General features: G+C 35.0%; 1 protein-coding gene across 4 annotated transcripts in view; it reads right to left on the bottom strand.

Annotated features, from left to right (window-relative positions):
* Positions 1 to 1,050: 1,050 nt before the first annotated feature.
* Positions 1,051 to 23,243, bottom strand: part of LOC138704931 (SCY1-like protein 2) — a 205,955-nt gene continuing 183,762 nt past the window's right edge. For all 4 annotated transcript variants that reach the window (XM_069833363.1, XM_069833361.1, XM_069833362.1 and 1 more), the window contains 2 exons: positions 21,235 to 21,435; positions 1,051 to 13,084 (listed from right to left, as the gene is read on the bottom strand). In XM_069833363.1, coding sequence (XP_069689464.1) covers positions 12,541 to 13,084; positions 21,235 to 21,435 — 745 coding nt within the window. In that variant the 3' untranslated portion in view covers positions 1,051 to 12,540. The remainder of the gene's footprint in view (positions 13,085 to 21,234; positions 21,436 to 23,243) is intronic.

Raw genomic sequence — 23,243 nt, 5'->3', positions numbered from 1 at the left:
GAACTTGTTAGCCCCGAGTATAAGTGTTACTTTGTACAAAAATCGTAATAAACGAGCTTCTTTTACGAGATGTTTATCTGCTAAGGCATATGCACCCTGATGTAAACACCTGGCTATCATCATGGACTTCTTAAATGGTGCAGAGATGTTATCTAATGCTGTTGCACACACTGTAGTATTGAAAAAAATTTATAAAAATATGGCTATCATTAAATATGTATAATATTAGTGGAGTGTTTGTATCACCTTAAAAGTAGCTGCCTTACTTCTTGGTTTGCAAGGTGGATTTACTAAATATTGTTGCTTCTTATGTTTGTGGGACAACAAAGAGCCACTAGAAAAAAAGGCTCTGGCCCACAATTTTATTGATGAAAGAAATATGAAAAATATTCCATTGATTGACTGTGGCAGGAAGACTTATCAGGTGAAACCATTTTGATGCGAAAACTCGTTCTCTGCTGTGCATGTTGTTGTGACATCATCTGGATTGCATTCTCATCCAAGACGCGAGATCCCATTATGACCATGACAATTCCATTAAACATTTATCATGTCATAGCTCCTATGATAGTCAACTAATCGCACTGGTATTTTTATTACTGATAGACCAATGTCTAAGGAAAGCATAAAAAAATTCGTAATCAAAATCGTTTTTGAAAAGTGAGGAAAAAAATACTAACATCGAAGTGATGTGTTCAAAATAGACATTTATGCCTTCAAAAGTTGGTTAGCAACAAACTTTTTTATTTTTAACGTTATACTGGGAGTCAAAGTGAGAGAAATGTTGACAGAGAATGGAAATTACTTTTAAAAGCTATTCAAAATCTTGACTGGTTTCCAAGTTACAGCGAGTTAAACAAACAAGAGTTTTCATTTGGAGGAGAACTCAAGGCTCAATCTTTTCTATGTTAAAAAAGAAAGCACTGTGGCTTCTTACAAAAATCTTCAGGTTGATTTCAAATCCATTTACAAATATTTCCATTGCTTAAGTTTGAGTTAATCGTGAGTTTTGAAATAATATTAAAATAAATTTAATTAAAGTAAATGTAATTAAAATATTAAAATACATTTATTTAAACTATTATAATACATTGTATTCTTCACTTGACATAATTAGGAACATTAAATCCAGATGTTTGAGATAGGCAGGGCATGTAGCACGTATGGGTGAATCCAGAAATGCATACAGAGTGTTAGTTGGAAGGCTGGAGGGAAAAAGACCTTTGGGGAGGCCGAGACGTAGATGGGAAGATAATATTAAAATGGATTTGAGGGAGGTGGGATATGATGATAGAGACTGGATTAATCTTGCTCAGGATAGGGACCAATGGTGGGCTTATGTGAGGGCGGCAATGAACCTTCGGGTTCCTTAAAAGCCAGTAAGTAAGTAATACATTTATTTTAAATAGTAAAATAAAATTTTAAATAGTAAAATAAATTTAAATAGAATATTAAAAGAATCAAAATGGTGGATGATGATATCTAGTATTTAGAGAGCCCTAAATGTTATTCTTGTGATTGCAAACATTGTCAAAGAACTGATAGCTCTGAAGGAGAGAATACATAGAAAAAGAAAGAAGTGTGGGTGAGAAAGTAGAGTCTATGTAGAAAAAAGAGCAAATGCACTGGAAAAACTACTCACACACGTAGAATTAGAAGATTCTCAGTCATTTAGCAATTTTCTATGGATTGATGAGAATATGTTCAAGAAACTTCTAACCATGATATAAAACCATTTTAACAACATAAAATTAATAAATTCATAATTGCAAACAATTCCTTTAATTGATTGCCTTTGTATTAAAATGTAATGCATCTAATCTCCCCTTAATAACAAATTTTTCATGTGGTTGATTTTCATCAATTTTTCTAGATCACGCCCAAGATACAAAAACAAAACAATACCAAGTTTTACTAATCTTTTTAGCAAACTAATACTCTCTTGAATGCATAATAGCTACACTGATAAAAATGCGTCTTCAATGCAAAATTACAATATTTGCAATTCTAAATATCGTCATGCAAAAATAGTAACTTATGCAATACACATGTAGTGCGAAACACAATCTCGGAAACAGTGAAGACTTGACTTCGTCTCCTCTTTTCTAACTTTTCCAAGATTTTATTATAACGCTTCTTTCAAGAGAAGGCAGGAAAGAGGTGATGCCGAGTCTGAAGTCTGGGAGGGATTTGTCAAGCAAGTGGAGATATTGGTCATATTTAGACTCTGGCGCACAATATGGAGAAGGTATGAAATTTATTGTATCGAAACATCAGAATATGAAATAAATATTTCAATTAAAATATAGCTTCAGTCCTAAATCGTTTGGAGAAAGTTTATATCATTATTTACAAAACAAGATTTAGAAATGAATAATTTTGCCTATATTTAATGTTGTCAAATAAAATAAAATAAACTTGCATAATCAAACAGTTTTTCAGCATAATTAAATCCTTACCTGAATTCAAGAAACAGGTAACTATTTTTTTACACCAAAGAGGAAAATATGTTATAAGAATTTTAAGTAATGTCTGAATCTCTGAAAGGAGCAGCAGCAACAAGGTAAGTGCAGGAGTGTTCGACAGTGCAGCAGTAATTGACATGTATTATTAATATTGTTTATATCTAAGCAGTGATTTGTGAACACACCTAATTTTACAGTGAAACATGTTGGGAATTTTCATCTTCAAATGTTGATAGCAACAGTTTCTAGAATTTTCTCTCAAAACCGATATGGCAGCCAGTTTGGCAATACCTACTTAGAAGTTGGTTGTTTTTATCGAAATTCTTAACAGTTTTGCTAACACAGGTAAGTTACCAAATATGTAATCTGTGCTAAATGTATTTTGTAAACTGAAAAAAATAATAGTTGTATTATTAGAGGAGCTGTTAGGATATCAGTTTAAGGTTAATTTTACAATTTTAGGGCATCATGTTTCTTGTAGGCAGGGTGTCAATTACTAATACCGGTACTCAATATGGTGATGTTGTATTAATTGACAACCCTGTCAATTAATAAAGCAACTAAAAAGTTTAATGTGTTTAGTAATTGACAGGGAAGCTACTGCTTTATTTATACACTATATATTACCTGTATTACTTTTGTTATCAATTTTATGCTTCTAATTTATTAATTTATTTACGTTTTAGATGGCTTCCTTAAAGAAAAAAACCTTTTTTTCAATATACTGAGGAACAAATGAATGGTGCACCCAAGCAGTTCGGAATGGTGCTTCAATGGCTGAAGGAGCACGGAGATTTGGTGTGCCTTGAGTAACATTGATGTACAAATTTACAGGTAAAACACCTGCAGAGCACAAAATGGGCCCGTCTTCATATTTGAATATAAATGAAGAAGAAACATTGGTGAAATGGGTTATGGAATGTGGCATAGCTGGATTTCCTATAACGAAAGAACAGTTACTAAACAGTGTGCAACACCTAGTGATAAAATTGAAGAGAAATACCCCCTTTAAGAACAATAGACCAGGCAGATATTGGATAAAACTGTTTTTAAAGAGACATCCTGAGCTTAGCGAGTGATTGCCACAAAATCTAACAATTTCAAGAGCTAGTGTTACTGAACTGCAATTAAGAAATTGGTTTGCAGAAATTTTTTCATATCTTCAAGAAAACAATTTGGATGATTATATCTTAGACCTTACAATGCTGATGAGGCAGCCTTTTTCTTAAACCCGAAAGGTCAAAAAGTTTTTGTGTCAAGAGGAGAAAAGAATGTGTAGGCACTTATTAATACAGAATTTAACAGTGCTGTTAAATGCAAATGCTGCAGGAATGGTAGCTTCTCCATTAGTGGTGTTCAAATATTCCAGTCTCCAAGATTCACCAGTTTCTTCAGTTCCAGAAGGATGAGCCATGGGAAGATCACCAGACTCTGGATGGATACTAGCGAAATATTCTATGAATATGTTGTTAATCAATTCAACAACTGGCTTGAGAAGAGTAAGATTAAGAAGCCAATTATATTTTTTGTTGATGGTCATGCTATTTGAGTGACTTTTGCATAATTCTGGTTGAACTATATCCCAATGCAACTCACATCATTCAGCCTATGGACGTGGCTGTGTTTCGAACTCTTAAAGCATCATGGAGGGAAAAAGTCTGCAATTGGCGTACACAGCATATGCATAAGCAGTTGACAAAAAGTGAGTTTTGTCCACTTCTGAAAGAAGTCTTAGATGAACGTCTGACTCCGGAAATTCTGAGCAGTGGCTTCAGAAAAGTGGCTTGAACCCCTGGAACTGTAAAGCACTGGACTTTGGAAAATTAAAGAATGATTCTTCAGTGAACTTGCCCCAGAATACAGAGAGCAGAGTAAATATTTCCATAGGTTTTCTCAAAGAATTAGAGCAAGTTCTTGAGAACAACCTCACAAGTTTCAAGGAACGTTTTGCTGAAGATAAAGACTGGGATGGCCCAATTGAAGACACAAGCCTTTAACGGCTTTGGAAGAATGTTAAAATAAACCCAGAAATACCAGTAGTGATAGAAACAAATTTCAGGACATTCCATCACCGTTTAAGTCAACCTTGTTTTGGCCAGAATCTCGACCCTATCCCAGTAAAAGGAAGAAGGAAAAGTTACCATCTGTTGAATCATCTGATGAGTGGAGAAAATATAAAGAGAAAATGGAAGAAAAGCTGAAGAAGAAGAGAGAGATTGAAGAAAGAAGACTACTCAGAGAAGAAAAGAAAAAGAAAATTTGGGGTCTAAGAATAAAAGAAGACGTAATTCTAGTTCATCAGAAAGTGAAGAAATTATCCTTGAATCTGAAGGTCAAGGGATCCATGGGCAGAAGCCAGTGATTACATTGATGAACCATGTGTTCCTGAAATACAATAAAATGACAGCTGATTCATTATTCAGGTTCTCTTTTAATATTTTCAAGTAAAAAGACTGTGCTTTTGCTATAAATGAATCTGGAATGAGTTTCTGTATCAGTAAATTCAGAGAAAGTCCTTACTTCAACAACCATAATATTTACTCTATCTGTTGCTATCTGTACTTGGATTGGTTTATCAGGATCAAAGTCATTTGGAAATTGCTGTTGGATATGTTTTTGCAGGACAAGATTGCTAGAGCACTTTTTTACAAAGACGTAGCATGCAAATTCTGTTATGTATCTTGGAATGTAGGCTGGAAGTTCTATGGAAGAAGAAGGCCCAATTACTGAGCTCCCTGACCTTCCTACTATGCTGTCGAGACACGCGAATCATCCCACGATTCCTAAGAATGAAACGCCAACAGCATGCGGACAATCTCATCGCATTTACAACCGCACTGAAATGGCTCTTCTCAGGGAATGGATACACCAAACGTGAAGAGACTTAGTTACAAACGACAGGAACCTGTACACGCTCCATTTACATCTAAGCAGCTGACTTAATGATAAAGAATGGACAGATATCGACAAGATTACTTACAACGCCATGCAGTCAAGGCTAATTCAAGTTTCCAATCGCCACAAGAAGAAGTTTTCCAACTACGTAGTGAACATGAAACCACCCCTGACCTAGGACACCAGGCGGACAGTCGTGAACTTAGCAAATGACCAACTTTCATCAGACGAAACGGCAGTCTTGGCAAAGGGAGGAAATTTCGCCATCACCCCCGACCGTCTACCGATTGAAGAAATTATTGCCAACGTAAAATCAAGAATAAGGGGACTAACAGCAGACACAGCAGAAGAAATCCATCGGGATATGGCTAAAATTATTCAACACACCAAGTCTCCAAAGAACAATCTGACCAACAAGGAAAGAGAGGCCAACAAGAACATCATAGTCCTAGCTGTGGATAAGGCAATGCAACAGTAATCCTCAACACCAAGGATTATGAGAAGAAAGTCTTCTGGATCCAGGCACATACAGGGAACTGTCGCGGGGCCCAACAGGAGTTATCCTGAAGAAAACTAACACCCTCATCAAATTTTAAATGGTATGTTTAATTAAAGACACTCGAAACTGCAGAGGTTATATCAGCATCGCCGGATATGCTGGAATTTTGTCCCACAGGAGTTCTTTTACATGCCAGTAAATCTACTGACATGACCCTGTCCCATTTAAGCACACTTCAATGCCATCGACCTGGCCCGGGATCGAACCCACAACCTTGGGCATAGAAGGACAGCACTATACCAACTCGCCAACCAGGTCGACACCCTCATCAAGAATTCGTCTATCCCGATTGATATACAACGCTCTATCAAGAAATCTGAAGCACTGCCACTAAGATTATATGGCCTACCGAAGATCCACAAACCGGAAGTTCCACTCCGGCCAATTGTTAGCGTGATTGGTTCCTCGACCTACGAATTGGCAAAATATCTCTTCAGCCTATTGAAACCATATATAGGCAAGACGTCCTCCTACATCAAAGACTCTACCTATTTCATCGAGAAAGTCAAGAACTTGGTTATACAACCGCAGGACATTTTAGTCAGCTTTGATGTGGTTTCTCTATTCACTAATGTACCGGTCGGCGATACCGTGGAACTACTCAGTAACATCAGCAGTAGCCAAACACGCATATAAAGAGGGGGAGCATAACATCAGGTTCGACGACACTGACATCCTAAGCAGAGGTTCGAACGACACTGACATCCTAAGCAGAACGCCACACTTCTATGCCAGATTACATCGAGAGGTCATTGAAATCTACAAACATAAGAATAACTTCAATTGAAAGGAAGAAGCCCTTAAAGTCGGTCAAGCATGGTACCAAGCCCTGAGAAACACACACATTAAACCATTCATACAATAGCCGAACACGATGGTAGCTCATCACAACACGTTGGCCACCGATGCAGATCACAGCAACAACTGCGAGCCACAATCCATCCTGACCTTAAATACCGCAAGGCAAGCACCCATAGTCCCAGTCGTTACCAGCACACTAAGGAGATCTTTGCACTCCAGTGTGCCACACCACTGACGATATCTGCCGGAGCAGCAGACGAAACGTATGGTAGCAACAGCGCCAACAGACTATGGCCCTTTAGTCTGTTTAACATCGATCCATATCTGTTATGTATGTCACAAGTTATTAGTTTAATGAGATCATGGTAAGTTTCTTTCATATGAATACATTCCAGAAACAACTGAACATTCTGGTGGATTATAGACACGCAGACAGCATGTGTACCTGAGGAGATTCTACAAGCACTCTCTCTACTTATGCTTACTTTGTCCTTCATTCTGGGCATTATTCTTGAATTGTCATCATCCAAGTAAAAATCAATCACTTTCTTGGTTGTCTCTTTTGATAGCTTCTTCCCTTTCCTTGGTTTGGATGTTGACATGTTTAATTTTATCTTTAATTTTCTCCATTGACTCATCAAAATGTTGTGTGTTCTCTTGCATGTTCTCTTCTTTATCTTAAGTTCTGGTTCGGTTGCTAATTCAGTATCATGAATTTTACTGATTTTAGTTTGAAGTGCTTGTGCTGCTGACTAAAACTTTCACTTAGCTGCAATCGATCAGCTGACTGCAATTGTACACTGGATATGTCTAACTGAAGTAAACTAATGTTCAGTCTACTTGGTGATCCTTGAATCTAATCTGTAGACTCAGTACCTTCTTCACCAGAAGAATATTCACATGTCCTGTGCAACCAGATGATATCATAAGCACGAAGGCTCGTCAAGCACATAAAGAATGCTGTGGGATACAGTGAACTTAAGAAAAATCTCAATAAAATTGCTGACATCTTAAAGAGTTATCGCCTATTCATGTGATTACCGATAGATGCAGTGCTACAGTATTTCTAGCTAAACAAGAACTTGTATTTAGAGATAATGATAAAAGTATTTGCTCGTTAAATAGGGGAAATTTTAAAGAACTTCTATGTACATTGGTTAGAAACAGTTCTTCAGAAATTAAACAACATTATGAGTCAATCAGAAATGTTTTTAGCAGGGATTCCAAAACTATTCAAAATGAATTAATAGAGTGCATTTCTTCCTACATCAGGAATGTTGTTAAAAATGAAATTAATGATGCACTTTTTTTCTCAGTGCAAGTTGTTGATACTACTGACATCACAAAACAGTCTCAATGTTCTGTAATTTTAAGGTATGTCAATACAAAGGGTTCCCTAGTTGAGCATTTTCTTGGCTTTTTTTATGTTAGTGCAGATTGCACATCTGCTGCACTGTTCAGTCTATTGCAGACTGTTTTGAATAACTTTTCGTTTAAAGCGAAACTGATAGCCCAATCCTATGATGGGGCTAGTGCGATGTCAGGTCACATTAATGGTCTTCAAAGGAAAGTAAAAGAAGTGGCATCTCAAGCAGTGTTTGTGCATTGTTCGGCACATAGATTGAATTTAATAATTAAACAAAGTATGAATAACATATTGGAGTGTCATGTATTTTTTGTAAGCCTAGGAAGTATACCATCATTTTTCAATTTCTCAGCCAAGAAAACTTTTCTTGCTGATTCCATAATTGCAAAGGGAATACCAATGGGCATAGACACATGTTGGTCATCACATGGAAAACTGCAAAAGTTGTTGTAGAAGAAAGGGACAGACTGAAAGACATCTTTCAAAAAATTTGAATGTTCCCCAATCAGATGGAAAATCAATAAATCAAACAAAGGGCGTTTTAAATGATTTTAATAATTTCTCATTTGCATTTCTAGCAATTGTATTGAATGACATATTTGATCTCGCCAATATTTTATTTAATATGCTCCAGAAGAAGTCATTAGACATACATTTCTCTTTCCAAAGCAATTGATATCAAGCAAAAGAAATGATAAATCATTCAAAACTAATTTTCATATGGGTGAGAAGAAATGTAAACTTGAATCAAAGAAGCATTGTGATTTAAAAACGTAACAGCAGATTTTACAGAAATACAGAATACTTTACTTTGAAGTATTAGATTTGATTTCTTCGGAGATGGAAATGAGGTTTGAGGACATACAAAAACTTGAATTTATCTGCTTAGGAGACAGTTAAAAATTTGAACAATTTTCAAAATGCTTTCCCCTCGGAGCTCTCCAAAGTGTACATACATGCTATCCCACAGTATATGACACAAACCAGTTAAAAAATGAATTTGAATATATCTATTGCGATGAAATGAATTTGAATATATCTATTGCGATGCCAGCTACAGAAATGTAACCTTGGAAGAAATAATTTGTACTCTTAATAATAATGAAATTAAAGATGTCTTCAAAGAAGCTTACAAATTATTTTCTCTCATTATAACTACACACCGTCTACAAGTTGTTCAGGAGAGAGGAGCTTCTCTTGCCTAAAGAGAATTAAAACACAATTACGGAATTTGACATCTCAAAAAAGACTAACTTTACTGGTGAACATTACCCTGGAGAAGTCACTGCTCAGTGAACTAATGAATACACTGCCCTTCTACGAAGACATAGATAAGTTTGCAGCCCTGAAGGATGGAAGAATCGATCTGACATACAAGCTATAGAGTTTGTTAGTACATCAATATTAATTTTCTTCTTCCATTTTCCCATTATACTCTGCTCTTGCTGCATGTTATATAGGCATATATACTGTATCTATATCGATTCTCATTATTTTTGTCTCAAAATTATGTTTAGTAATAGGTAGTACTGATAATACAAAAATGTGACTGAATTTATTTAGGCCTATATATTTTTTCTCCCTTATATCTGGACAGTAGATAACTAGAACCCTTGTTTTGAAAATAGGGCTATGTGGAGGTAGAACACCAATTTTTTATCTCACGAGCCATCTATGTAGAAAAGGTGAAAGATACGTCTCCAGGTATCAAATAAATTCCAGCAGAATTAATGCAGGAGGGTGGAAACGCATTATCTAGTGAAATTTATAAGCTTGTACTTGCTATTTGGGAAAAGGAAATTGTACCAAAACAATAGAAGGGGTTCATAATTGCACCTATCTTTAAGAATGGGAAAAAGACTGAGTAACTTTCGAGGAATATCACTTTTGTTGATGTCATACAAAATGTTGTCCAACATTTTTTTGAGAAGATTAACTCTGTACGCAGATTAAATTATTGGGCATCATCAATGTGGTTTTAGGCGTAATAATAGATCCACTATTGATCGGATATTTTATATTTGACAGATATTGGAGGAAAAAAAGGGGCGTATAGGGGTACGTTACATCAGTTATTCATAGATTTCAAAAAGATGTATGACTCAGTTAAGAGAGAGGTTTTATATAATATTCTTATTGAATATGGTATTCTCAAAAAGCTAGTTGATTAATTAAAATGTGTCTCAGTAAAACATACAGCAGAGTTTGTGTAGGTCAATTTCTCTCTTATGCTTTTCTAATTCACTGCGGTCTAAAGCAAGGAGATGCATTATCACCTTCACTTTTTAACTTTGCTCTAGAATACGCCATTGTCCAGGAAAACAGAGGGTTTGGAATTGAACGGGATACACCACCTGTCTATTTATGTGGATGACGCGAATATGTTAGGAGAAAATTCACAAACTATTAGCGAAAACACGGGAATTTTACTTGAAGCAAGTAAGGAAGTAAATTCCGAAAAGACGAAGTATGTGGTTGTCTTGAGAAAAAATAGAAATATAAAAATTGGAAATTTAATCTTTGAGAAGGTGGAAAAATTGAAATGCCTTGGAACAGCAACAAATATAAATGACACTCGAGAGAAATTAAATGCAGAATAAATATGGGAAATGCCTGTTGTTATTCGGTTCAGAAGCTTTTGTCATCTAGTCTGGTTTCAAAAAAACTGAGAGAATTTATAAAACAGTTAATATATTACCAGTTGTTCTGTATGGCTGTGAAACTTGAACTCTTGCTTTGAGAGAGGAACAGGAGATGAGTTCGAGAATAAGGTGCTTAGGAAAATATTGGGGCTAAGAGGGATGAAGTTACAGGAGAATGGAGAAAGTTACATAATGCAGAACTACACACATTGTATTCATCACCTAACATAATTAGGAATATTAAATCCAAACGTTTGAGATGGGCAGGACATGTAGCACGTATGGGTGAATGCAGAAATATGTATAGAGTGTTAGCTGGGAGACCTGAGGGAAAAGGACCTTTGGGGAGGTCGAGACGTAGATGGGAGGATAATATTATAATGGATTTGATTGAGGTGGAATATGAGGGCGACAATGAACCTCCGGGTTCTCTAAATGTCATTTGTAACTAATTTAGTAGGTAAATGTAATTGTAGTATTTTCAGAAACAGACTACACATTTAATACATTCAAGAATGATGAACACTGCAAATGAAAGCCAATGAAGTTAAGTTATTAAAATCAATGTTATATGATTAAAAGAATATAAACTTCAGCAAGAAAACTGTTTTGTAATAAGCACTAATATTTTGTGAAGTGTAAGGATATCAGACTGCAGAGAGAAGATCACCTATTTCAAAACTAAAATTGTTATAAAGCATGACCACCTTGCAGAATTCTGATATAAAATGGGAATTTTAATAGCTCCAAATTAAGTTGAGCAACGAATCACAAAAAATCGATGCAAGATACAGTATATCAGCATTTGTAAAGCACCAGCAACCTATGGCAATATTCTAAAGAAATACTGGGAAGCAAAATGACAGATAACTTAAGTGTCACACTAGAAACTAACAAGGAGAGATTTACTTTAGTCTCAGAAACTTGTACAGTATTTATTTCCTATTGAAAAATTATAATTAATAATAATCCGTGGCACTACAGGCCTGTAAGGGTCCAGACCAAGTAACCAGTTGGCTGTTGATCTCGTGCCCACATGCTGAAGCAGAGGTGGACGATCATCCAACCAGAATGGAGGTATCGTGTGGTTAGCACAACGATCTCCCAGCCGTTATTGCTGGTTTTCGTAATCAGAATTACAGGGATGAAAATTATCCAACAATGTGGATGAAATTGCTAGAGTGAACAGTTACTATACATTTCGAAAAGATACAAGCTGCTAATTTAATAAGAAATATTATGACTTTTATTATTACATAGAATTGTATCAGAAACGTGATTTTTTTTGTTGGAATAAATTCAATAAAATTGCACCTAAAATTACTTCACTTCAATAAACGAGCAATAAACATTAATTAGCTTAAAGTTTTACAAATCGACAACTCAAAATCTTCATTGCCAGATGTTCTAAAGAGTAATCCTGTTCAAAATATTAAATTGACTTTCTTAATCATTAATGAAATTCAAGATAGCACAAGATATCATGAAAACAATAATAAGACCAACAAAAACTTAGTATTCTAGCTGCAGTAGCTAATGTATACTCGTGATAAATGACGAAAAGTTCTTCACAAATTGCACCATTATAAAGAGAGACTAAAACGAAATAGTCACACAGACAAGTGCAGCTTTTTATTATCAACTTTCTTGCTAAATTTCTGAACAAGAAGGCTAGTAAAGTTGGCATGACTTGATACTTTTCCTTTAAATACCATGACTTACATTTAACAAGCTCTTTGCTCATGCGTACAACAATTATATAAGCTATTTCGAAATTGGACAGACAGGAAGTTCAAGTTAATACTAAAATGATTAGCTAAGAAAGTCATTGATTTCTGATGATGACAGTGCCTTTGTCGACTGTTGCTGAGGTTGCTGGAATGGCGACATCGTCATAAGAGGTTGTTGTATGGGAGTTTGCATCCTGTTCATTGGGATTTTGGCTGCTGTTGGAAGAAGGGAATCTAATGAACTTGTCTGATGTGGAGAAGGGAATACAGGTTGGTTGTTGGTCACCATGCTACCTAATACAGGTTGCTGAGATGATGTGAAAGTCCCAGGTGATGACTGCCACTGCCACTGTGAAGCAACTGGTGCTGTCTGGAATGCGCCAAAACTTTGGGGAGATGCAGCAGGTTTGAAGGAAGGTGTGACAGCATTCTGCCAACCAGTCCCACCCACTGTCTCTCCTGTTGAAATAGATGGTCGAGAATACTTTATTTGATTCAAATTGTTTTCAACCAATGTGGCTGTGAGATCTTTCACTTGGATCTGTGGCTTGTTTTGTGCTGGAGTTAATGGGTTAAGGACGGGCTGAGCTTGAAGTCTTTGTTGGGCTTCTTGTTGCCTGGCGAACCTGCAACACCATGAAAATCAGTAAATTGACCTGCATGTGCATACACACATGCATCCGCATCCGAACATGCACACATATAAAGAATGGTTAGTAGAGTTCAGGGCTGAGAGGCCCTAAGTCACTCCAGTCAGTTTGGTTTAGAGTACAGATGTCAGTAAGTTGAGATATTACTCAGTTCTATGTTAAAACTATTATTATTGTGCATAAGTTATATTTTTATTGTTGTGCCAAGACATACAGTAAGTACAATCTAGAACAAAGAATTCTTATGTATGATACATAAATGTAAAACGAACTCATAGGTGGTAAGGTGATTCGCAAGAAAACATCCCAGCAATTCTGTTCTAGGTAGGGAAACTGTTCAAAAAAAAAAAAAAAAAAAAAAAAAACCACAGTACTTGCAGAAAAAAGTTAGATGAAATAGGTGAATGACTGGAATGGCTTTTAAGGAATTCATAGGTTCATTGCTGCCCTCACATAAGCCCGCCATTAGTCCCTATCCTCAGCAAGATTAATCCAGTCCATAGCATCATGTCTAATTTCACTCAAATCCATTTTAATATTACCCTTCCATCTAGAATAATTGGAACATGCTACAAAAAGTCACTGTCAACTTGCTCAGGAAATGCATTTCAAAATTAGTCTGCTTTGTAACTGGACGCTGAAAAGTGTTGCTGATAGGAGAGTGGATCTTGAATTAATCATATTTTCAGATGAAGCATGGTTCGAATTGCAAGGCCACGTCATTTCACAAAATAACCGGTACTGGACCACAGAAAAACTCCAACTTATGCATGAAGTTCTACTACATGTTAAAAAGATTGGTGTCTAGTGTGGCTCGAATGCACAAAGAATACTAGGGCTTATGTTTTGTGAAGGCAGTATCAATGCTGCAGAAATATTAAGACCTTTTTTTAAACAAGTAACAGACATTGAATGCCAGCAATCGTTCTTCCAGTAGGATTCTGCTACTGCATATTATGCCACAATGCTTACAAATCACTAGACCTTAGTTCAGACATTTTTTAGAATAGAGTTATAGTAGGGCCCGGATTTTTAGGTTCTTTAAAAAGTATTTCAGTCTTTTATAGAAATTTTATGACAAATTTATAATTGAGACGTAGAAGAATTAAGACAATTTGCATCAATACATAATTATCCTAATCTTTTATTGCCATTAATGAAGATTTATGAAAAGGTATAATAATAATAATAATAATAATAATAATAATAATAATAATAATAATAATAATAATAATAATAATAATAATAATACTTTATTGCCAGAACAAAGATACATGTTGCCTTTTTTATATGTTGTTGTTTTCTAATGCCAGGCATTTGACAATATTGACCTCTTGCACTCTAATTTTTTTGCAAAGATATTATTATGGTCAGCCACTGAAGCACTGATTTTGAGGTGTTCCGAATCCATTTCTTGGTTTGAGTTGCACAATGGGCAGTTAGGGGACTGATATATTCAAATTCTATGCAGGTGTTTGGCCAAACAATCATGGCCTGTTGCCAATCTAAATGCAGCTACAGACGATTTTCGTGGTAAATCGGGAATTAACTGTGGATTATGATGCAGAGAGTTCCATTTTTTCCCTTGAGATTGTGTTATCAAATTTTTTTTGTTGAAGTCTAAGTATGTAGATTTAATAAATCTTTTCACAGAGTAAAAACACTCTAGCACCCCCAGAAAGAGTAAGTTACATATGTGTGCTCAGGATGCACTCCACATAATGTTAAGACATTTTATTAAATAACAGAGTAAAAAACAGGTATCACAATAACTGAACTTTAAATGTTCTCTCTAAACAGCAATTTTTTAATTGACTTTTAAAATAAGGAGCATTAGCAAATTGTATGTTTGGGAATTTAGCTATTATCTTATTATAAAGTCTTGGACTGAAGTTGCTACTGTGATTATATGCTACAGTTGTGGTACATTTAGGTTCTGTCAAGCATATGTTGTCTGATCTTTTGGTTTTATATTTATGTGAATAGAAATTAAATATATTTCGGTTTTTATGTATGAAATCCAAAAAGACATGGTTATAAATTTGATGGAAGTCAAATACTTTAAATTCTGAATATAACTGTTCTGAAGGATAATCAAGAGGTTTATTAAGACACGTTTTTATTATTCTTTTCTAGGGATATCTTATGCGAAGTTTTACCATTAGATTGCAGGAGCATTCCATGCAGCATAGGGCTATATTATGTCATATGCTACAGTTCATTACGTTCTCCTGCTTGTTGGCTTTCTGAGCTTGTCAAAATTATATTTATAGTTATTTTGTATAACCTAGTATAATTTAATATAATGCAGTATTTTCTTACCTTATAATCTAATTTAATTTACAATAAAATGGCGTGAACTTCTATAATACTGAGCTATTCCCCTTAAGAGATAGATGGGGAAAATCTGCAGTATGCAGAATATAGATACAAGTAAATTGAATGTTCATGAACCTAAACGAGAACTTTGAGAACGAGGTGCACGAATAAAAAAAGAAGGATCTTTGTCGAAGATGAATATTGACTCTTTAACCATAAGTATTGTAAGTAGGTATCATACGCAATAAACAGGATATGCAGCCCCAATGTCTTTTTTTTTTTATATAGGGAAGGGACTATGGGGTTTGAATTCCTCGTACTTTTTCTCTCTAATTGCAGAAGGAACAAATGCAATTTTTAATAGGATATAACATGATCGCAGTGGTATCATGATTATTCGTGTGTTTAGTAGGTTAAGGACATGCAATTTTGAATACTATGTATGATTTTGAAAATTTGAAGTTAAAACGTGGTTTCAATAAGCTACATAAACTATATTATTTATATGCCTATATATTTTTTTTCACTACAGATCGTCCTAGATAATAAACATCCCAGTTCATCAAGAGTTTACTGTAGGCCAAGTATCGATCCATTGCAATATGGAGGCGTAAACTTCGGGGACTTGTACAAGTACTACATACAATTTAAGCTAACATAGCTTGCTGTCGAGGTTGCGTATGTTGTTAAATTTTTTCTTTGCCCTCTTCCAAAATGAAACTGTTGCCAGCAATTCCTCATTTGAAGTAGTTCTTTTTGTTTAATATGCGCAATTTAATTAGTTATATTTTTTTAACGTTGAAAGCATACATTCAGAATCTTTTGGGACCTGATTGAAAGCAGAAATATTTCCCTGGTCTTTACATATAGGAACACAACAAAAATTTGGCACTTTGAGTTGTTTTTAAGAGTATTTAATATACTAATACACTAACATAAATCCTCAATGTTTATATATTGAAAAACAAATGCACATGCAAAGTGCTTCCCCCAAAATACATGTGCGATATCTGTTGGTGCTAGTTCAGGATATCCCTATTGGCATGAGAGAGGTACTATAAGCACTACCCCATCCTATAATACCGGTACCATATTGTAATATAGCTTGTACTAATGTAAGGTAAATCAATCGTAAAGTATGGATAAGTCATGTAATTTCCTAGGATAACAAAATAGTGAATAATTTTTCTTCATCTATTGCACAGAAGAAGAACATGTTTATCCCAATGTAAATGTTTGTCAATTATTATTTCGAGATACTTAATTTGAGGAGATTCATTTAGAACAGAACAGTTACAACTATTGGAAGAACAACTGAATGTATAAATTTTTAAATACAAGAGTGAATCAGGAGATTTCATACCAACAGATGTTAACGAAAATGGTACAACTGTAGTTTTAGAATGATTTAAGACAAGTAGGTTGGAATCAAATCAATTTTTAATCAGTGTGATGCCATTATTTGCATTAAAGTAGGTATCATTCAAAGTTTTACCTGCAAAAATAACAACTGTGTCATCCGCATACAAAAATATCTCAGCATTGAATTTCTTTAAATTAATCGCCAATAAATCATTAATATAAATTAAAAACAAAATTGGACCGTGGACAGTCCCCTGGGGGACACCGAAATTAATATTTCGAGTGCTACTAAAGTTATTATCAATTTTGGTTACATGTGTTCTGTTACTAAGTACATCTGTTATGATCATACACTGGTATTTTCACAACACTAGTTTGAGGCAATTCACATTAGCAAAACTAGTTCACCTTTATAATGTAGGCTATGTTAATGAAAAGTGTATCATGCATTTCAATATGTGGCACTAATAGTCACATAAAAACGCAGTTCACATTTCTGCACTATTACTGTATACAATTAGCCTTATTTCTAAGTTTTTCGAGTGTGAAACTTTCTGTTGTCTCTTAGCACATTCTTGTACGCTAAAAAGGACCTTCCTATGGTGCAAGATGTCATTGGCGCATATTTCATAGCTGCCATTGCTCGTGGTCCCCAAGGTAATTCCACTGTGAACTCAATCCCCCTCACTGTTTTTATCTCTTCATACCAGGCATACCTTTTCAGAATATTTACTAATTCATCAACATATGCTGTGTGTGCTGTGCCTACAGATCCAGGTATTCCATCAACAGAATTATGCACCATCTTCATGACACCAATCCATGCAGTATCAGACTCAGTTTTGAAAACTTTTATATTTGGCATGTCGAATATTTATCTTAGTATAAACTCCACAAAGCAACTCCGGTAAAGGAACTATTGTTACACTCACTAGCAACAGAGAAGTAATGAGAAGTAAAATACTGTCCAACAGCCAAAAGTGAAAGTTGCTTTTCGGTATCTTGTTGGTAGGGGCAAGGTTAATGGCCTATCCAACCCCATTCTCTTTCCAGACAATACTTCATTCCATTTTTTTGTATTCTGTCAGTAGCGCCAAGAAGGCAAAGTAACATGTGCAATCTATGTGAATGCAAAAAAAAAAATGGATTTACTTAACTGATTCTAAAAAAGGATGTTTTAGTCTTTCTTAGGTCTTAAAGTCCCATTTAGCTCATTTTAGGTTCAATAAGATTCACATATTATAATCTTATGAGTATGAAACACTAAGTATGTTGAAATTTTCTAATTAAAATGCAAGGAAACAAAAAAAAGTTAGAACCTAAGAATCCAGACCCTAGTTATCAGTATGCATTTTGGCCCCCTCATAGCCCTGATCTCACTGAGTGATTTTTATTTGTGGGGGAACTTATAAGATAAAAGTTTATAATGATAACCCCCTCATAATAGAGGAACTAAAAGAAAATAAGCCGAGAACCTGGGAAACTTAAGCGTGTTAACAGGAATTTCTATGCAGATATTGAGAATGTTTCACTGTCGAGGGACATCATTTTGAACAGAATAATGATCATTATTGTCAGTTTTAAATATCAATTCATGCTTTCATTAACAAAAGGGTTACATTGCGCACTATTATTAGTGGTGACGTTAGCTCCCTTTTCCCAGACGCCATGAGAGAGAGGGGGAGGGGAGGGGGAAGGGGGAGGAGGGTTGGAGGGGAGGGGAGAGGAGGAGGGAGGGAGACGGGGAGAGGGAGAGAGCGGGGGGGGGAACTGGCCACTCTACCCCATTATGTCCTGCTTAGATCCCTCATGAATGATACTATATTGGTGTCATTTACACAAATTTTGTTCAGCACAAGCTAATAAAGTCTTTATAAAAGAAAAGAAAAATAAATACTGTTCCTGAAAGTAAAGCAGTGGGTGATTGAGTGAAGGTTATTTTAATTGTATCCAGAGAAAGATCTGTATTAATATTTCATGAATACAAGGTGTCTATAGAAAACCTCAGTGATTTTAAACGGGTGTAATATCACTGTCAGTAGTCCTATGTACAGTTTAGGAGAGAAAAACTTGCCAATCAAACAAATTCTATCATGCAATAGGAACACTTTGGCTAGATAAGCAAGATTCACACTAGTAACCTGTTTCTTACCTTACCAGTATATGCAATGTATTTCTAACAAGAAGCAGTTATATATGTATGTACCTGCGACAGCAATTTTGCATCTGTTCTCATGGTGCAAGTGATTAGAAGACTAACGTGATAGTCAGCATAAAACAAACGTGTGAAGTGTTCGAAACTCAGTATCTCCCCCCTTTTTTTTCCTTCGTTTCTTTATAAAAAAACCGGAAATATAATCCTGTTTTAATTAGTTTTTAATATACAGTGAAAATACTTTGTGGCTTTCTTGGAAATTACATCAAACACATAAGTGAAAATAATGATAGCTAAAATATTGTATCTTGAGGCAGAAAATACGTTCAAAGTGAAAACAAACTAAATGCAAAACAATATCAAATAAAAACCTAATACTGTGTGTAATACCCTTCTGCTTCAATCACTGCCTCAAGCCTTCTCCTTATAGACTGGGGCAGTCAGCTGCAATATGTGGCACTCGAGATCTAACCACCTCCCAGGCCTGATGGACAACCACAGAAAGTGCGTCCACCATGGTAGGCTGCTGAATAGGCCAATTTCCATCCATGAACTTTTTAACCTCGGCGCAAACATTCTAAATGGGGTTAAGATATGGTGAACATGGGGGACAGAACACATCGATATCCTCTCTCCCTGCTAACAGGATGGTTGTCCTGCACAAATTCGATGTGTTGAACATTGCAAAACGCACTCCTCACTGATGGAATCTGCCTTAATATGGTGATATATTAATTTGCTGAAAGATGTCCTTCGACATCCCATAGCATACCAAGACCATAACTAGACATCCACCCCCAACATGAAATTGATACACGACCACATCTGTTCATGATTGCCATTTATCATGCATCATACTGGATTCCAACAGACTGAGAGACCATTTTCAGTCTCGCTTTTGTAGAAGTAATTGTGACCTTGTCAAAGATAATCCTTCTCCAATCACATTTTCTTCTCCAAATGCGAGTCTAAGGCTGTGTTCCAAAGCTCAAGTCTATACTACACACTAGCAACTAGCTACTAGTTGATTACTACTGCACGTTAGGAGCTTTGGATATGTTGCACTGTGCAAAGAAAAACATCGTAACTCACTTTTCATTGTTTTACAGGAGAGAAAAAACAAACTTTGGAGCCACGTGAAAAATCAGAATTTGTCCATAACTTTTTAAACTTACCAATTATCTACGCCAACATTAATAGTTAATACATGGTGATAATTTTACATTTAGAAGTTTACAAATATTTTTTATATTTAGTATCTAATGTCTTTGTGTCACTCATTCCTTTGAGCTACTATGTTTTTCCACATTCTGCTGGTTCACATAACTAGGAACTAGTTTTACTCTTACTTTAAAAATTAGAAATATAGTGCATAAATTCAAGCTCTAAAACAATTTCCGTCATAATATGAAACACATGTACAGTATATAGACAACAGTATTATACTGAATCTCGGCAGATTTCAAGAAATATACAGATATAATAGTATTATATTGAACTTCAGCAGATTTAGGAAAAATACTATCATTTTAGTGTCATAATAACTGAATTTCAATACAAATTTGGATAACACTGGGCAACAATTTTTTTTTCTCATTTTCTGTTGCATGAGACTTTTCAACTGTTTCTATGTATTTTTTCATCGCTGGTTTCAAATCTGAAATTGGCTTTTCTGTACATGCTATAGGCCTAGTTATTATGCAATTTGAAACTTTGGAATTTTGCAGAAAAGGACACCCATTGGTATTTACACTGGGGATGGGTGGACGACGATGCCAAAATCTAACCTAAACAAACACTAATTATGTTTTACAAACATAATTTTCTTTATCTTTACAGTTTTTTTATGTAAAACAAAAGTTCTGATTAACAAAACGCATATTTTTCTCTTTTTAAAATGAGATCAAGGCTTCTTCAATGAGATATAAATTTGTATATAAGCATGATGCCTTTTTTATGTATGTGGCTGCTTCACACTTCCTCATCAAAGGCGCAATATAATAATGCTTGTGGGGTGTGCTTATAAAACCTATTTTGAAGTTCTATTTGGTGACCAAGGCAAGAAATGGGCTCTGGAGGTGTGTTCTATGGACTTCAAATTCGTGCCTTTGTATGTGATGATAAATTTTTCAGGAAAAATAACAAGAAGAATGCAATATGGCTGTCTTTCGTGGCAGTTATAAAAAAATTCTTGGTATCGAATATTATGATGGACAAGAGGGAAACTGTCACACACTGTGACCCATTACATTATATTTCTTCAGAATGAAAATAGGTTAAAATACTGTACCTCTGTTTTTCCTGTAAACTGAGTGATGTATTGGAATTCGCATTTCCATTAATCTGGGACTTGGAAGTTGGGATGGTATTGTTTCCTCCCATGAAGTTATCCAGTCCTAGGCCAGAAAACATCTGATCCAATTCTGTCTGAGGTTGAGGTGCAGAAACTAACTGAGGTGAATTATTGTTGGTGAGATTCATAGGAACAGACCTGTACAAAGAGACATCAGTTTTAAAATGTATACAAGCATTTTTAACAGAAAACATATTTTTCTTTTTTACAGAGAATTTAACATCTGAGTTACTGTTAAAGCTTTTGATTAATTAAAGAACAGGGATTAAATATAACTAAATAACAAATTTAAAGCAGTTAAAACCTACAACAAATCAGATATTCTGTGAATAGTAAAAATAAAGACAGTTTTAATTTCACAGAATAAAATAATAACAAAGTAGAAATCAATCTTTACACCAAACTCAATGATTGGCTTAAATCAATTAAAGATTAATACATTTGAAGAAAGTAAGAAGCACACAAAACAGAAACAAGAACATGAAACTCTGATCATAAAAATTCTGAGTGAGCAGATTATATCAGTGTTCAGCAGGTTATGAGTTTGTGACGTTAGAGCATGTTTGCTCTTGGTGAGCACATGAAGTGGAGCAGTTGAGTTACAGTCTCGAAATGGCAAACAAGTGCAGTTCTGTGGCGGCATGTACATTATTCCTCAGTAGAATTAGTGAAGTTGTGAATTAATATGAAGTTATTGTCTGTATGCTGAAGTATACAGACATGAAAGACAATTTCCCAAACAAAAGGGATCTGACTAACTTTTATAGAATCTTTCCCCTGTCCCTCCACCTTACATAGACTTGCAGCTAAGTTGTGCATATTTGGGTCTACTGATTTATGTGAACATTTATTTTCGTGCATGAATATCTGAAAACCTCAGCACAGGAACCAAATATCAGAACTGAACTTTAAAAATGTTCTTCGCTTATGTATTATCCAAACAATGACTCCAAATATCACAAAACTATTAATGGAGAAAACAATGAAAAAATAGTAGAAAATGCGATGGGCTTGCACATTGAAGTGGTGGCATGTACCTGTGGTAGGTTAATTATGTGTAGCAATGAAAATTTTTTTCATTGATTCTAGTTCACGTTAACACTTGTTTGAAAACTTAAAATTGTGTTAGTCGATACGTTAAAAGTGTTAAAATGTAAAATAGGTTATGTACCTTAGACAAATGGTCCATTTCGACGCTGTTCATAGGACATTGAAGATGATGCAGCACCAGCGTCTAAGGTACATAACCTATTTTAAATTTTAACACTTTTAACGTATTAACTAATACAATTTTAAGGAAATGTCCTATAACACGGTTATTGTACTAGAAATTTATATTTTAATTTCTATAGTGATTAAGAGTAGCTTGAATTAAATGACAATTTTTGTCTGTTTTCACTTTTCCAGAAACATAAAATCTGGCGCTAAGGCTTATAGTATGTTCATAGGATTTTATAATTTCATTCGTGTGAAAAAAGTTTTCATACTTCAGTTAAAATGTTGCAACATTTTAGTAAAAAATATATAGGCTATCTACAGAACAAAATGTTTTATCTATTGCAGTTACCATAGTAATTTTTTCATTTTATTCTATATACTCGGTTCAAAAAATTTCAGGAATAGGTATTTTTGCCGAAATGAATAAAATTATGTGGTATATTTCTGTTTCTGGTGTTGGCATGATTCATAACGTCACATCTGTAGAAGTGAGGCTAATGAGAAAGGCTATGGCGCAATGTCACATTGTTAGTCATAACACAGCCAACATTGAATAAGTTGATATACACTACTGTTTGTGAAAAGTGTAACACCCAGAAAGAATGGCCCGAATGACTCCAAACTTGGTAGTTGTGTAGAACAGTGTACCACCAATAAATAATCGATTACGTTTCCAGAGAGATGGCATACACATAGGCCCAACAGTGACGTCTCTTGTATCACCAGCA

This window comes from Periplaneta americana, chromosome 8 (assembly GCF_040183065.1).
Source record: "Periplaneta americana isolate PAMFEO1 chromosome 8, P.americana_PAMFEO1_priV1, whole genome shotgun sequence".
Lineage (NCBI taxonomy): Eukaryota > Metazoa > Arthropoda > Insecta > Blattodea > Blattidae > Periplaneta > Periplaneta americana.
Note: the sequence above shows the minus strand (reverse complement) of the source record. Positions and strands in the feature narration are given on the sequence as shown.